The sequence below is a fragment of the Hoplias malabaricus genome, chromosome 4 (genome assembly GCF_029633855.1).
Source record: "Hoplias malabaricus isolate fHopMal1 chromosome 4, fHopMal1.hap1, whole genome shotgun sequence".
NCBI lineage: Eukaryota > Metazoa > Chordata > Actinopteri > Characiformes > Erythrinidae > Hoplias > Hoplias malabaricus.
In genome coordinates, this window is record NC_089803.1 from 49,491,266 (window position 1) to 49,506,849 (window position 15,584).

At 41.0% G+C, this 15,584-nt stretch overlaps 1 protein-coding gene across 3 annotated transcripts in view; it reads right to left on the minus strand.

Annotated features, from left to right (window-relative positions):
• Nucleotides 1-15,584, minus strand: part of slc13a4 (solute carrier family 13 member 4) — a 46,781-nt gene that overhangs the window by 964 nt on the left and 30,233 nt on the right. For 2 of the 3 annotated variants that reach the window (XM_066668236.1, XM_066668237.1), the window contains 7 exons: nt 15,355-15,539; nt 12,400-12,519; nt 12,085-12,186; nt 11,869-11,970; nt 7,135-7,241; nt 3,442-3,572; nt 1,695-1,856 (listed from right to left, as the gene is read on the minus strand). In XM_066668236.1, the coding sequence (XP_066524333.1) occupies nt 1,695-1,856; nt 3,442-3,572; nt 7,135-7,241; nt 11,869-11,970; nt 12,085-12,186; nt 12,400-12,519; nt 15,355-15,539 (909 nt within the window). Of the gene's footprint in view, nt 1-1,694; nt 1,857-3,441; nt 3,573-6,613; nt 6,850-7,134; nt 7,242-11,868; nt 11,971-12,084; nt 12,187-12,399; nt 12,520-15,354; nt 15,540-15,584 lie in introns of those variants that run through there. The other variant, XR_010802217.1, reaches the window with a different exon arrangement.

Below are 15,584 nucleotides of genomic sequence, written 5' to 3' on the forward strand. Positions count from 1 at the left end.
GTATAAAAAGAGCTTCTCAGAGTGTCAGTGTCTCTCTGAAGCCTAGATGGTAAGAGGATCACCAATTCAACCATTGTTGAGCAGAAAAATAGTGCAGCAATACCAGAATGGTGTTACCCAGCGTAAAATAGCAAAGACTTTTAAGTTATCATCATCAACCGTGCATAACATCATCAAAAGATTCAGAGAATCTGGAACAATTGCTGTGCGTAAGGGTCAAGGCTGTAAAACTCTACTGGATGCTCGTGATCTCCGGGCCCTTAAACGTCACTGCACCTCAAACAGGAATGCCACGCTCAAGGAAATAACAGAATGGGCTCAGGAATACTTCCAGAAAGCGTTGTCAGTGAACACAATCCATTGTTCCATCTGCCGTTGCCAGCTGAAACTCTACAGTGCAAAGAGGAAGCCATTTCTAAGCAAGCTCCACAAGCTCAGACGTTTGCACTGGGCCAGGGGTCATTTAAAATGGAGTGTGGCAAAATGGAAGACTGTTCTGTGGTCAGATGAGTCACGATTTGAAGTTCTTTATGGAACACTGGGACGCCATATCATCCGGACCAGAGAGGACAAGGATAACCCAAGTTGTTATCAACGCTCCGTTCAGAAGCCTGCATCACTGATGGTATGGAGTTGCATGAGTGCTTGTGGCATGGGCAGCTTGCATGTCTGGAAAGGCACCATTAATGCAGAGAACTATGTTCAGGTTCTAGAACAACATGCTCCCATCTAGACGTCATCTCTTTCAAGGAAGACCCTGAACAAGATAATGCCAGACCACATTCTGCAGCAATCACAACATCCTGGCTACATAGGAGAAGGATCCGGGGACTGAAATGGCAGCCTGCAGTCCAGATCTTTCACCTATAGAGAACATTTGGAGCATCATAAAGAGGAAGGTGCGACAAAGAAGGCCCAAGACCATTGAACAGTTAGAGGCCTGTATTAGACATGAATGGGAGAGCATTCCTATTTCTAAACTTGAGAAACTGGTCTCCTCTGTCCCCAGACGTTTGTTGAGTGTTGTACGAAGAAGGGGGGATGCCACACAGTGGTAAAAAATGGCCTTGTCCCAACTTTTTTGGGATTTGTTGACGCCATGAAATTTTGAAACAACATTTTTCCCTTAAAATGATACACTCTCTCAGTCTAAACTTTTGATCTGTAATTTGTGTTCTATTCTGAATAAAATATTAGATGTTGGCACCTCCACATCATTGCATTCAGTTTTTATTCACAATTTGTTTAGTGTCCCAACTTTTTTGGAATCCGGTTTGTAGAATGAACTTTGATATATATATATATATATATATATATATATATATATATAGAATGAACTTTGATATATATAGAATGAAAGCTGATATATATATATATATATATATATATAGAATGAACTTTGATATATATATATATACATAGAATGAACTTTGATATATATATAGAATCAACTAATAAGGTAAGTGGAAGGCAGCAATTGACCTAAAATCAAGGCAGGAGTGGAAGGGTGGATATAGGGGAGTGGTTTCCTACCCTCAAGCAAAAGTTACATCTGAGCACAGATTAGATATGACAATGGCCATATTCTCCCTATTACAGGTCAGTGAAGCATCAGAATGATTTTAAAACTGTAATTTTAAGTTAAAAATACTATTTAACATATGTTTTGCCATGTGCCATTTGTGTGTCCTTACCAAGGCGGAGAGGATGGGTAGGAAAACTGTGAGGGTTGCAGGATTGCTTGCAAATTCAGTCACTGCAGACACTAGCAGGCAGGCCAACAGTGTCACAGCCCATGGAGGTAGGCCATTCATAGGCTCAAGCTGCCGGCCAATCCACATTGATAGCCCTGAAACCTGCAAAGTTCAGTAGTTACAGTGAAAATACAGTGTGTGTGTGTGTGTGTGTGTGGGGGGTTGGGGGGGGGGTGGAACCAAAAGTAGCTCTTTTATGGCATCTCTCAAAGAACCTTTTTCAAAGAACACTCTTTGAGCTATAACTCAATCCAACTTCGCCCAAATCAAATCAAACTTGGTACACGTGTATGACATTACTCTGAAGTAGTGTGCCAAATGTGACCACATTGCACAGAAAGGGGGCGCTACAATTAGAGAGCGACTTGTTGCATAGGTTATTAATTGATTACACCACCACCTAGAGATGCAGTACCAGCAAGATGAGATTATGTTATGCATTTTTATAACATATGACTAAAGCCCTTTTGAGTTACAGCTGTTTTTGTGTGAAGTTTCAAAAGGCAAGCTGCACAGCTCTTTTTAAGCAGAGGCTGCAATCACAGAGTAAATAAAGTTCCACATTTTTTTGATAATTATTAAAGTTCTGGTTCTTAAGATTCTCATGATACCACATATGTCCATATAGGGTTTTTAGGTTTCGGCGTTTTAAGTCCTTCAGCATCAATGCTGGACTGAAAATAGTCGACAACAAAAGACATCCAGCGGATCCTACTGTATGTCCAATGATGACTGACTCAAGAATCAACTTCACATATCTGCTGTTTGGGGGCCCTGAACATTAGGGTGAGAAGCCAGGGTGAAACTCCAGAGTGAGTTCTGTGCTCTATGTTGACTCTGTCATTCAGAGACAACAGAGGACCAAGGACCACTTTAAAACTACAAAAACTTCCCAAAAAATCCCATTCTATATCAGGAAATGTCATATGCTGACGCATTGTTCATCTTCCAGGGAATACTTGCTTGGACCCAGAGAATATATTAATATATAAATATATTTATTTTTGAATTTTTGGTAAACATTTTGCCAGTACTCATTACACACACGTGGATTACTAACCAATGGTTTGACAGAAAGACTCAAGCTTGGTCTTGGTTGAAGGGGATAGCCTAAGGTAAGCGCTGGTATGCTTTGTGTTTGAGTCGCTTGTGGACTCTCCGTGCTTTGTGAGGCAGCAATTTCGCTTGGTCGTCGGGCACAAACACTAAATATTTCCATAAGGAATTTTGGTTTTCATCCAGATGCAACGGGTTTTGCTTCTCCTGCCGATGCGATTCTGGTGTTGTTTTAGCTTTCTATTTATTAGCGTGTAGGCTCATTCTGGTGACACTGTGTGGTTGGCAAAGATCCTTCGGTATCACAGGAAACAATAACCGTATCATTTTCAGAATTTTGTTATCTTGGTATTTTTTTATTTGGAGTTGGTATTGAAGTATCAAATCTTGTGACATCTCTAATCATCAATTTTGGAATCATCAAATTTTTCTTTTTACAAAATACGATGGTCAATAATTGTGTTTCGTTTATGTACTTATGTATGTTTCATTTATGTACTATTTGTGCGCACATCTTTACAGGTGTCCACAATGGATGCACCATAAAGTAGCTCAAAAGGGTGTCTACAAACATTTTGTTAAAACTCTGCAATATATACATTATATATAAAATGTATTAATATATCACTACCTTACACCCTGCTGCCAGCGCATAACCTCCTCCAACCAGAATGACAATCTCCCATGGCATTAGTCTCAGAAAGTCTTTCCAGGTGATCATGGGTGCCAAGGGATCTTCCTTATCCTGCTCATCATCTTCCCCTACACGAGCAGAATAATAACATATTTATATTTGAACAGCTCTGAAAGACGAGGTTAAAACAGGCTCTCAATATGGGCAGTCACTTTAAATATTTTTAAATACTAAGTATAAAAAAGCTGGTTGTTGGAGAGGCAGCCCTTTGGTGGAAATCAGCAGTAGAGTTGGCAGGCCAATAGCCACAATCAGCAGCAATGTGTATGTGCTCCCCCGGGCTGACGCCAATAACTGCCAGGAGCAGTAGTCCACCAAGCTCTCAGCATTGGCAATGAGGACACGCTGCCTTGGCTGATATCAGCAGCAATAAGTGGTGGTGTTAACAAACCCTCCAAGTAGTGGTAATGAATACATGCTCCTTCAGTCAACATCAGCCACAGGCAGAAGCTGTGACAGCAGGATGTCAGCCACTGCAGACAACAGATCCAACCAAAAATCACAATAAATTATAGAAAGAATGAGTCAGACACTGTGAAAAGTGATAGTCAAACAAAGTGGTGCCTCCGTGCTCTCACCAGGGACTGACATCTCACAAACACAGACAGATAGATGAACTGTTTGACTAAAGCTAAAGCTTTAATTGAACAAAGTCTGAATATAGCTCAAGATCATTTGGCCCAAACCCATTATTTGCAGACCAAGTTGGTAATTCATCTTTAGCTGTCCTAATGATGACCCCTGTTGTAATATTGACCGCCACAATGAGATAATCAGTAAACGAAAAGGTAACACTTTACAATATAAGTACATTAATTAATGGTGCTTAAGAGATTATTAAGTAACAAGACAGTAATATGCATTACTAAATAATTAAGTAAAGTCACAATTAACCTGTAAGTATTGATAGTAACAAGAACTCACATTATTTTAGGATTAAATAAGTGTTCTTGTTTTATACCATTACTTAATGATTAACTGTGACATTTGTAACTATATAGTAAGGCTTATTACTGTTTTAAGTTTCATGTGTTAAAGAGAAGGTCTACAATTTTTGGGAAATGGTTGTTTACATTCAGATTGTATGAATCTTTTAAGGTGGAATGGTGTTTTTGAGGGGAAAAATCAACTGCTGTTTCTACATTTCTGTAAATTTCTATTCACTGTTTGAGTTACCACAGAAACTTGAGTTGTTTAGATTTGTGGAAGTTTTGATAATGCAGTTAAACCTCTGATCAAGAAACCAAATCTTAATCATGGTGTACTGTCTAATTATAGAACTATTTCCAACTTAACATTTACATCTAAGATCTTAGAAAAAGCTGTATCCCATCAATTTGCTCATATCTGCATAAGAACTTAATATATGAAAACTTCCAGTCTAGATTCAGGCCACATTATCGCACTCAAACAGCTGTGGTTAAAATAACAAATGATCTTCTCCTTGCCTCTAATCAAGGTCACATATGTCTATTAGTGCTACTCAGTCTGGGTGCAGCTTTAGGCACAATAGACCAAACCATTTTCATAGAAAGATTAGAAAACATGGAATCACAGCAACAGCTCTTTCATGATTTGAATCGTATTAGTCTGATCCTCACCAATTTGTGAAGGTAAATGATGTATCCTCAGTTTATACAAAAGTGAGATATGGAATTCTGCAAGGTTCTATTTTAGGACCATTATCATACATGCTGCCAATAGGTACAGGGCTGTCCCGAATACCTTTTTTAGTTCTTCAAAGCTTTGGCCAAGATATTCAGTGAATATTCAGGGAGTGGGGTGTATATTGTTGTCATTAATAAAATCCGCTTCCGACACTTGCTTTAATATCCCTCTCTACAGACAGCATTGTTGCTCACAGCATGGCTTCACTTGCTACCTATGCTCACTAACTAAGGGTGTATACAGAGTATACACAATTTAAACATTTTGAGCGGAGGTGCTCTAATTTCAGGCATAAAGTTGACAAAATGAATTGTGGCATTGTCTCGCTTCATTGTAAGTGTGGCATATTAGCATGATGGGCCATTTTATATGACTGAGTTTTAGGCTTCATTTGCACAAAGACTTTGATGATGAGCTTGAATATGGGTGGAGTTGGGAGAGCACTATTTTTAATGTTGGAGAGCTTGAATGTGGGTTGAGTGGAGTGTTGCCTTTATTGATCAAAATTAGAAACTGAATATATACCCAGTGAAAAAATATCTGAATACCCAAATAGCCATATTGTTCAGAAAATCAGTGCTCAGTGCTAACCCTTGCATTCACTCGCATTCAGCCACTAAGGGCACATAGTGTACATGAATAAACCAAAGCTTCATTGAGGTATTCAAATTTGAGCTGTAAAGCTGGGAAAATGAGCTTTAGCTCATTGCCCTTAAAGCTAGGGTAGATGATTTTGTAGAAACCAGTCAGTGTGAGTGGTGTTGGGAAGAAATCCTAAATACTAAAAAGTCCCACCCCATTCTTTCAGCCCTTCTTAAATAAAAACAAATAAGCCAGTGATCTACACCACCTCAACTCATGTCCTGTTTAAAGCTATATACGGGGGGCCGTCTCATCAATCCAGCAGCTCCATGCCACGCCAGCCATCGGCCTCTCAGGGCGGGGTGATCGCCGAGTGAGAGAGAAAAGGGGTAACTACTGGTCGACACGGCAGATTAAGTTGTGCTGATCCGTCTAATCATTTCCCTCTCGTCTTTCTCTCTCTCTCCCCCTGTGTTTCTTGTTTTTCTTCTCTGGAACAGACTGAGCTGGCGTGGACGTGCAGCCGGCCGCCGCCCTGGACGCCGCCCCGCGGTCCTCGAGAAGGAGAAGCCCAGTCATATTCACTTGCGTCGGCGCTCGTTGCACGTAGTTTTTTTGAGTGCCTGAGATTTCTGTTGTTAACCCTTTATGTTGTTGCGCATTAAAAAGTAACGGCTGAGTGGTGAACTCTGACTTATGTTCTCCTGTGGTCCCTCGCCACCGTCTAGAGCCTCACAATAAATAAATATTTATATATATTTATATATTTATATATATATATACACACATATATATATATATATATATATATATATATATATATATATATATATACACACACACACACACACACACGTACCCCCGTGTCCGCGTGGGTTTCCTCCAGGTACTCTGGTTTCCTCCCACGGTCCAAAGACACACGTTGGTAGGTGGACTGGCAACTCAAAAGTGTCCGTAGGTGTGACTGTGTGTGTTGCCCTGTGAAGGACTGGCGCTCCCTCCAGGGGGTGTTCCAGCCTTGCGCCACCTCCAGGGTGTGTTCCGGCCTTGCGCCCAATGATCCCGGGTAGGCTCTGGACCCACTGCGACCCTGAACTATATAAGTGGTTGTAGATAATGAATGAATGAATATCTGAACATATGTTTTCAACCCACACCAATGTGACACATATTTTGACCAAATCTGTACTCTGCCAAACACTGATGTCAATTGTCTGGTCCAACCAGGTCTAGACAAATATTTCAAACACTCTCCTGAGAACCTAGATAAACCTCAGTGCCCTGGCCTGCTGGCTAACTCTCAGAGGGTGTTGAGACAAGGACTATATCTTTCTTTGTGACAGTTGATGCATATAGTGGAGGAATGCTATGAATTCTGACCTTTTCTCTTGCTAGAGAATGCAGATGGCCAGGGCTTGCGTGCAGGGATTAGAAACAGTAGAAAGCCCAGCAGGACTGAGATTGTGGCATCTGTCCTGTAGCCTTTCCTGCAAAAAGCAAATTAATAAACATAGCAAAAAAGTAAAGAAATTTGTATTTGGTAGATTATTTCTTTGTTGTAATAATGCTTATTGGCAATAAATCTTATACCGTTAGAAAGCCTGTTAATTTCCCTTTTAAATGATGCCACATTTGTAAGGAACATGCATTTGTTGGATGAACTGAGTATGTGGGTTATGCCCATGAAAAATTTGTCAAATCCTCTCTGCCAATTCCAAACAGTTTATTTTGCTGTTGCTTTTGACACTTGTTTGGAGCTTCTGGTGCCCCCAGGTGCTGCCAATCAGGTTCTGCCATGTGTGGCATGAGCAGTAGAGCTGAGTATGTGGGCTGTGCCCATGCAAAATCTGCCAAATACTCTCTTCCAATGTCAAATAGCTTCTCAGCCCTACATATACCCCACAAATTCACGTCTTTTCCGCGTCAGACCAACTGGCTACATTTGGTTCAGGAGACGGATCTCAACTCTACTGCTTCGCTACGTTAGCTCGCTCCTCTGCGCTGGGTCATTTCTGTTGACCCTCATATTTGGAGCCGTGTTCGGCCATTATCAAGCCCACCGAGCCTCCTTTTTTCTCTTTCTCCGGCTGAACAGCTATGAGATTTCCTGGTATTTGGAGTTACATTCGGCCGTTGTCGCGCCTGCAAACCGACTCGACTGTTTGGCTCCGGATTGGTGCTCTGCCCTCCTGCTTCTCTTCCCACTGCATGCGGCCCCGTGTGACCCCCCGCATCTGCCTCCGAGTCAGGTACTACAGAGTCAGGAATAGCATATCTCCCAGTGGATGATTTATTGTGAGGACCGAAACACCATGGTAACAAACATGCAAAAATAGAGAATTTACATTTACAAAATATTTACACTAATAATGACTAATTACAGTCTTTCGGGAAGGAAAGCTAATTGTGGTGGGTCTGGCTATCACCAGTTACACTTGATCATTTTATAAATTACTCAAGTCTGTAACGAAGCTCCAGTCATGTAAAGAACAGGCAAACTAAGTCCGTCCTTCCTTTCCTTCTCACTTCTTGCTTTCCCACCCCCTTATATACCCCATTAGCCCCGCCCTGGACTAGACCAACATGAGTATATAGGACTAGGGGTGTACTCCTAAGAACATTGAAATACAAACACATTTAAGTTCCAAGATAACTTGTTAGATCTTGATGCACGCATAAAATTCTAGATGTTATAGGTAAATATATTAATTCAGTTAAAAATAACAAAAGGTATTAACCATGTTGTTCCCCTTTAAAGGTTCACTGGATCCCCCTGCACCAGCTATTTACCCTAGTCCACTTAGGACTATAAAAGCTGGATGACCCACGCTACCACTCCTAAAAGGACACAGGTAAGTACCAGTTTTCTATATTTAATTTGTTCTTTTTGAGTCTTTACAAAGGATGTGTCTTTAGTACGTTGTTTTATAGAGATGGTGATGTGTTGGGCCAGCCTACAACATCACAACGGAGCTGCAGATAGGGAGAGGAGAAACAAGTATTTTAGTAACAAAGTATTTTAGAATTTTGTTGTCACATACAATGTTTTGCGAAATTCTATCCTAGGTCTTTTGGATCCTTTGGATCTATGAAGCTTAAATATTAAAAAGTATCAATATCGGTACTGGTTCGGTACTGGCCCTGCATTTACTTGGTATCGGATCGATACCAAAATTCCCGGTATCGCCCACCTCTAAATGATAAATAAATAGATAAATGCTTGGAATCTGCAATATGTATGCACATCACCAGGGCACTAGTTCACCTACACTTCTTGCCAAAATTGTCCTCTTTGAAAATCTTGGAAAAGAAAGCTGACAGCAGGTTTAAGCCTTCATTGTGAATCGGCTCCTCCTTCCCTTTGAACACTTCCTTGATTGACAGCATTGCACCCATTTAGACACAGCCCTCCATGCTTGTTTCTTTCTCTCTCATCCTCTCTACACTTCATCCCAACCCCTCCCTTTATCACCCCACCCCTCTCTTCATCATCCCACCTTTAGCCCCATGGCAACTGCAGCTACATGCCTCACACCTTCTAGCCTTTCTACCCTATGGCAGCTGCTGCTCCAAACTTTCCAGCTCGCACCCCCTCTACAAGTTGCTGTTGTGGGCCTGTCTCATGCCCAGCCCTCTGGTCACTCAACGCAGTCTCCTTGCTGCACAGCTTCCTCATCCTAGATTTGCTCCTTTTGTTTCATTCTCCCAGCCTCTACATCGGCAGCTTGTGTACTTCATGGAGGTTCATCCCAATGTCTTCAATTTGCGGCCGTGCCATACCCTGACTCTAACTTTACAATTCTCACTTTTCTATTCAGGTGCTGCTGCGGACCCTCATCCCGACTACTCTGCTGCTGTGCTTCTCCCACCCTCTGGCTTCCAGCTTATACTTTCTTTTCAGATGCTGCTGTGGATGGTTGTACCGGACTTGCCCTTGTGCTGCTCACATTCTACAGCTTCTAGCTCCTGCTCTGTTTTCAGGTGCTTCGGTGGACCTTCATCCCCCACATTTTTTTGCTGCTGGACTACTCCCAGTCTCTGACTTTCCAGCTCATCCTCTTCTCAGGTGCTGTTACGGACCATGTCCTAATCCTCTGCGTTTTGCGGCTGTCCCACACCCTGCCTCTTCCTTTACAGCACATCCTCTCTCCTGATGTGGTCCTTCATCGTAACCCCCTTCCCCTTGTGGTTTCACTGCATCATGCCTCTTCCTTTACAACCCTCCTCTCTCATGCCGCGGACCTTCATCCCAACCCCTAGCTTTGCGGCCACACTGCCCGCCTCCAACTTCGAAGCTTTTGCTCTCTCCTCAGAAGTTGCTGTGGATGCTCATACCTATGCCTTTCCCCTCACAAACAAACAGCGCCCTGCGTCCACTGCATGGCTTGCACTCTTTACTGCCGGATCTTACTTTCTGCTTCTCTGCTTGCAGCTAAGCTGCTCCCAGCCCTAGCTTTGCAGCCTCTCTCCTTTCTGATAATGCTGCTCCTATCTTATAATTTCAGCCCTGCCAATGAAGGACAACTCGCTTTATTAATGCTGTCCCTCTGTAGTACTTGACTTCAAGGCTGCTACTAATCCACTTTCCCCCCTATTGTTGCCAGCCTCAGACCTCTCACCATTACCCAACCACCATCAATTACACTGAAGTAGAAAATGGACTTAGCAACACTCTGTCCATTGCATCCAGTCTGATGCACTGTCATGGTGGCCCCAGATTAATGTCACTATAATTGTAATACTGTAGCTTAATGACATTTAGTTGGTGATACTTTAAAATTCTATCAGTAGTTGATCAATTTGATTTCCGCTGGCACAATGATTTTGGCCATCTTAAGACCAACTCTGACTCTATCACATTCCGCAGCCATTACCCCTTTACCGCTGCGGCATTTAAATACTCAAATTACCAATCACGCTAGAATTTGCCTATATATCCCGCAAATTCAAGTCACTTTCGCATTGGACAAACTTGCTCCCACCACCACCCTGTCTCCACCATTTTCTCAAATTCATTTATCCGGGGGGGCGGGGGGGGGGGGGGCGGGAGGGGTGTTCTGGCTTCATATGCATTCATAAGCCACCCTGAACTCCTCCCCAAAGACTTAAGTTCACGTCCCCGTTTCATCATCTACAGGCGTGGTCTGTACTAGCAAATATCACATTTTATGAAACTGTTGCAGAAAGCAGAAAGTCTAGCATGTAATAGTGGATGTTCAATTCTTGTATTTTACTTTTTTTTATTAAATGCTTTTATATATTATTTTTCTCTCTCTTAACCTTTGTGTAGTAATAAGTTTCATTTTCAGTATACAATTCTAATGTTTTTGTATGTTCTTAGTGTCCTTAGAGGCAAGGGGAGGAATTTTTGTGTGTCTCTGTTGAAAGACCTTGTCTGCTTGTTTTGTCTGTATATTCATTTCTAATCATCAACAGAACCCACAAACTGTGTCAGGTCAGTTTGAGGTCAGTGCTTTATCAGAACAAACGTTCTATTCCTCATCTTGTATTTCAAACTCTCTAAGGAAACTAAGCTTGCAGAAACATTGAGTGATTATCTTATGGCTATGATGTATAAACTACCTGTGTTTTTTTTAAAACATCTTTTGTCCACATCCACATAGTACTCTGTGCTATTGTATGTTGGACCACCTTAAGGTTAAATAAACTACTTTCTGATTGCAAATGCTCAGTTAGATTTAAATTCTTAATACTTGTACTGTACTAATACTTGTGCTCTACTGCTTATAACACAAATGCATGTACCATTTAAAAGGGAGCTTAACAGGCTCTCCAGCGGTATAAGATTTATTGCCAAGAAGCATTGTTAAAACAAAGAAATAATCTACCAAATAGAAATTTCCTTACTTTTTGTGCTAAGTTTAGTTAATGCCAGAATCATGCTTTCCCAATTCTTGTTTGAAATCTAAGATGTTCTTATCTTTTCGTGCAGGGATTGATATTACACATTAATCTACAATTAGAAACAATTGCTTAATTGAAATCAATTCTCTCAGATTTGCTGTTTGGAAATGGCATGTATCATTTTTTATATTAATAGTACAAGAATGAAGATTCATTGAATGGGAAGTATATGAGGTTTTTTTAAATTACTTCTCAAATAAGGACGTCCAGCCAGGAACAAACCCCGGTTCTCTTGTGAACCACAGAAGTGTCATCAGAATGAAAAAAAGGCCTGTTACAACCTCAGGATAGCTATTTGAAAAGAGGTGATAAAAGACATTTGAATGGTTCATATGCAGAATTGCAAAGACTGAATATATAATATATAATAGAGACATTGTCATGGGAATCTGTGTTTTTTTGTACCTGATGGGACCAAGCCTTTGGTATTCTTCATGGATACGTTTCTCGGAGAGGATTTCCCGTGTTGTTTTGCATTTCTTACTCCAAGAACAAGTCTCTCTAAAACTGTATGAGAAGTTTTAACAAGAATAAACTATTGTGACAAGTTAAGAAATACATTTGTAAATGTCATAAATATTTGTGGTTTTGTATGTGTGTGTGTATATATATATATATATATATATATATATATATATATATATATATATATATATATATGGCTGAATGTATATATACCTAACCATTTTAGAAAGTTGAACATCGGTAGTTTATTCTTACTTGCATCCAAGGAACAGGCAGTGGAGCCAGAGCCATGTTAACACCAGCATAATAAGTGCAATCGGTAGGCTAAAGATGAACCATGTGCCAAAGTTGATGACTTTTGCCTCAGGATATCGGCTAAAAAGAATAAAAAAATATTTTTATTTATTGTTTCCAAACTGTTACAAACTGCCATAAATATTATGCAGAGCATAATACATACAGTTCTTTTACATTTGCTATATGTGTAACTTTAACTTACATATTTTAATGCAGATGTGAGTTTAAGAATATAAACTGTTTCCTAGACTGCATCAAATTAAAATGTAATCTAATTCTCGTGTAATCACATGTAAATTCACCAAATTTAATCATTAAAAAAACTTAGCACAAAAAGTAAGGAAATTTGTGTTTGGTAGATTATTTCTTTGTTATAACAATGATTCTTGGCAATAAATCTTATATGGTTGGAAAGCCTGTTAATTTCCCTTTTAAATGGTGCCACAATTGTAAGGAACATGCATTTTTGGAATGAGCAGTAGAGCTGAGTATGTGGGTTGCCCCATGAAATATTTGCTAAATCATCTTTGCCAATACCAAACAGCTTGTTCTGCCATTGACTTGTTTGATGTTTGGTGGACTGGATGATTGAAGTTTGAAGAAAAAAGACATATTGGAAATTTAACTATTTATTCATTTAACAAACAGGAGGCTCTGTGGTGTGTGGAAGAACCATACACAGCCACAACAGCCTGGCACCTCCTTCTGGTCACAGACTGCTGTGGGATGGCAACCCATTCTTCAACCAGCATTTGTCACAAGCCAGCCAACGTGGTTGTGTTGGTCATTCTGGTTCAAAGAGCATGCCCAAGCTGATCCCACAAGTGTTCAATAGGGTTGAGGTCAGGACTGCTGGCAGGTCATTCCATTCTCTCTACTCCCAAAATCTGGAGGTAGTCTCTGATAATCCCCGCTCTGTGGGGGCAAGCGTTGTCATATTGGAGGATAGAGTTACACCCTAGACTCTGGAGATATGGGATTGCCACTGGATGCAGAATTTCATCTCAATAACTTCCTGCATTGAGATTGCCTCCAATGATAAGCCTTGTTTTTCCAGTGAGAGAGATGCTGCCCCAACACCATCTCACTGCCTCCACCAAAAGATGTTACTCTGTCGGTGCAGCAATCAGCATAGTGTTCTCCACATTTTCTCCACACTTTGACCCTACGATCCAACTGCTGTAGGCAGAATCTGGACTCATCGCTGAACATAACGTTCCTTCACATGTTCAGGTGTTTCCAACACCAGCATAAACAGGCCTGACTGTGAAGGGCCGTCATGGCAGACCTCCTGGCAGACCGATGAGACCAGAGATCTCTCAGACTGGCTGTGTGCAGTCTGTTCCAGATTGACTTGGCAGAGATTGTCCGCATTGTCCTGCTAACCTTGACTGCAAATCTGTAGAAGACAGCCTACTGTACGTAAGTGCTGACAGGGTGAGGAAATTATCTTCTTAGGATGTCATCTTCTTGGGACGCTCACTTCGCGGCCTGTCTCTGACATCCCTTTATATTGAACTTGGCCTTAAATTTGGAGATGGTTCTAGGGCCCACTACAAATAATGCCACAGATTGGTTTTGCAGAACACCAGCTTGAAGATGCCTTATCACATGGGCCTTATCCAAATCTGTCAATTCTTGGAGCAGATACCTACTGACCACTGTAGCAGGACCGATGCTCACAGGTGCTGCCAATCAGGTGCCAATCTGGCAGAACCTGACTGGCAGCACCTGGGGGTACCAGAAGCTCAAAACAAGTGTCGAAAGAAACAAGCAAAATAAGCTGTTTGGCATTGGCAAAGAGGATTTGACAAATTTTTCTTGGGCACAACCCACATACTCAGCTCATCCCAAAAATGCATGTTCCTTACAAATGTGGCACAATTTTTGGGAAATTAACAGACTTTCCAGTCTCATACACTTTTATGTCTGAGACAAACAGCTCTCTCTCAGCCAAAGCAAGGGGTAGATTCTCTATAGCTCCTAAACAGAGAACACGCTTTTCATGGGTCGTCAACTTTACTTAGCTATTCAGCAGCCAGAGTTACCTGTTCATCATTCAGTGTGCAGCCAATGCAGTCAAAGTCCTTCCTACAGCAATTTGTTTTGCGGCTGTGCTGAGAGCAGCAGGTCAGCGCTGAAACACTGGGAACTACAGCTCTGCTTTAGATAGAACTAATGTTATCTTAGCTTCTTGTTGCTTTGCTTAATCTATACCTTGTTAAAGAAATTTGCTGCTATTAGGCAATTACCCTAGACCCCCCTGGATAAATCTTAGCCCCCCTAATCATTAATCTCTAGTGACAGCCCTATGATATTTTCATTTTCCAAAATGGCCAGAGCAGTGATGCTGCTTCCCAGATCATCACTGAATCACTGCCAAACCAGTCATGCTGGATGATGTAGCAGGCAGCATAATGTTCACCACATCATCTCTATGTGTCATTTCTGCTTTCATCTCTGAAGAGAACAGCCAATCGTGCGACATGTTTCTGGGCTATGAGTATGTGTCCCTCTAGAGGATGTAGGCCCCATATGACACCTCAAAGAATCTGTTTAAAACAGTGTGCTGCTGCAGGGGTGTAATAGTGTGTAGTCTGTCACTTATGGTTCCTTACTAGACAAATTGATATTCTTGAAGTTTAACGTACTTGGTTATGCAGTAATGAATAAATTCTCCCTTGATTTTTTGATCAGCATATAGGGTCCACTCCAGGTGTGCACAACAATCATTGGCCCTAGTACAATGTTGTGTGTGTGTTGTTGTTGTTGTTGTTGACTTCCCTGATTAGAAGAATATCTACTTAACAAGCCAAACGACTTCTTTGAACTAACTATGATTGACATGCACATTTTCAGATATTGTCTTTAATTTAGTAAAATTAATTCATACAATAGAAAAGGACAACATACTTATTGAACTGTTCAGCAAAGATGAGATTTGTGGAGGTGCCAGTTATAGTGATGAGACCACCAATGGTGGCTGCATACGTGATGCTAAGAGATAGACACTTGCAAATCATGTGGTCCCTCATGGTGGGATACAAGGAGTCCCTCCGTATCTTGGGTTTTTTTGATACAGGAATGTCAATGGCAGCCTGAAAAAGTAAGTATATTGTAAAAGTAAAAGTATTTCTTAGATG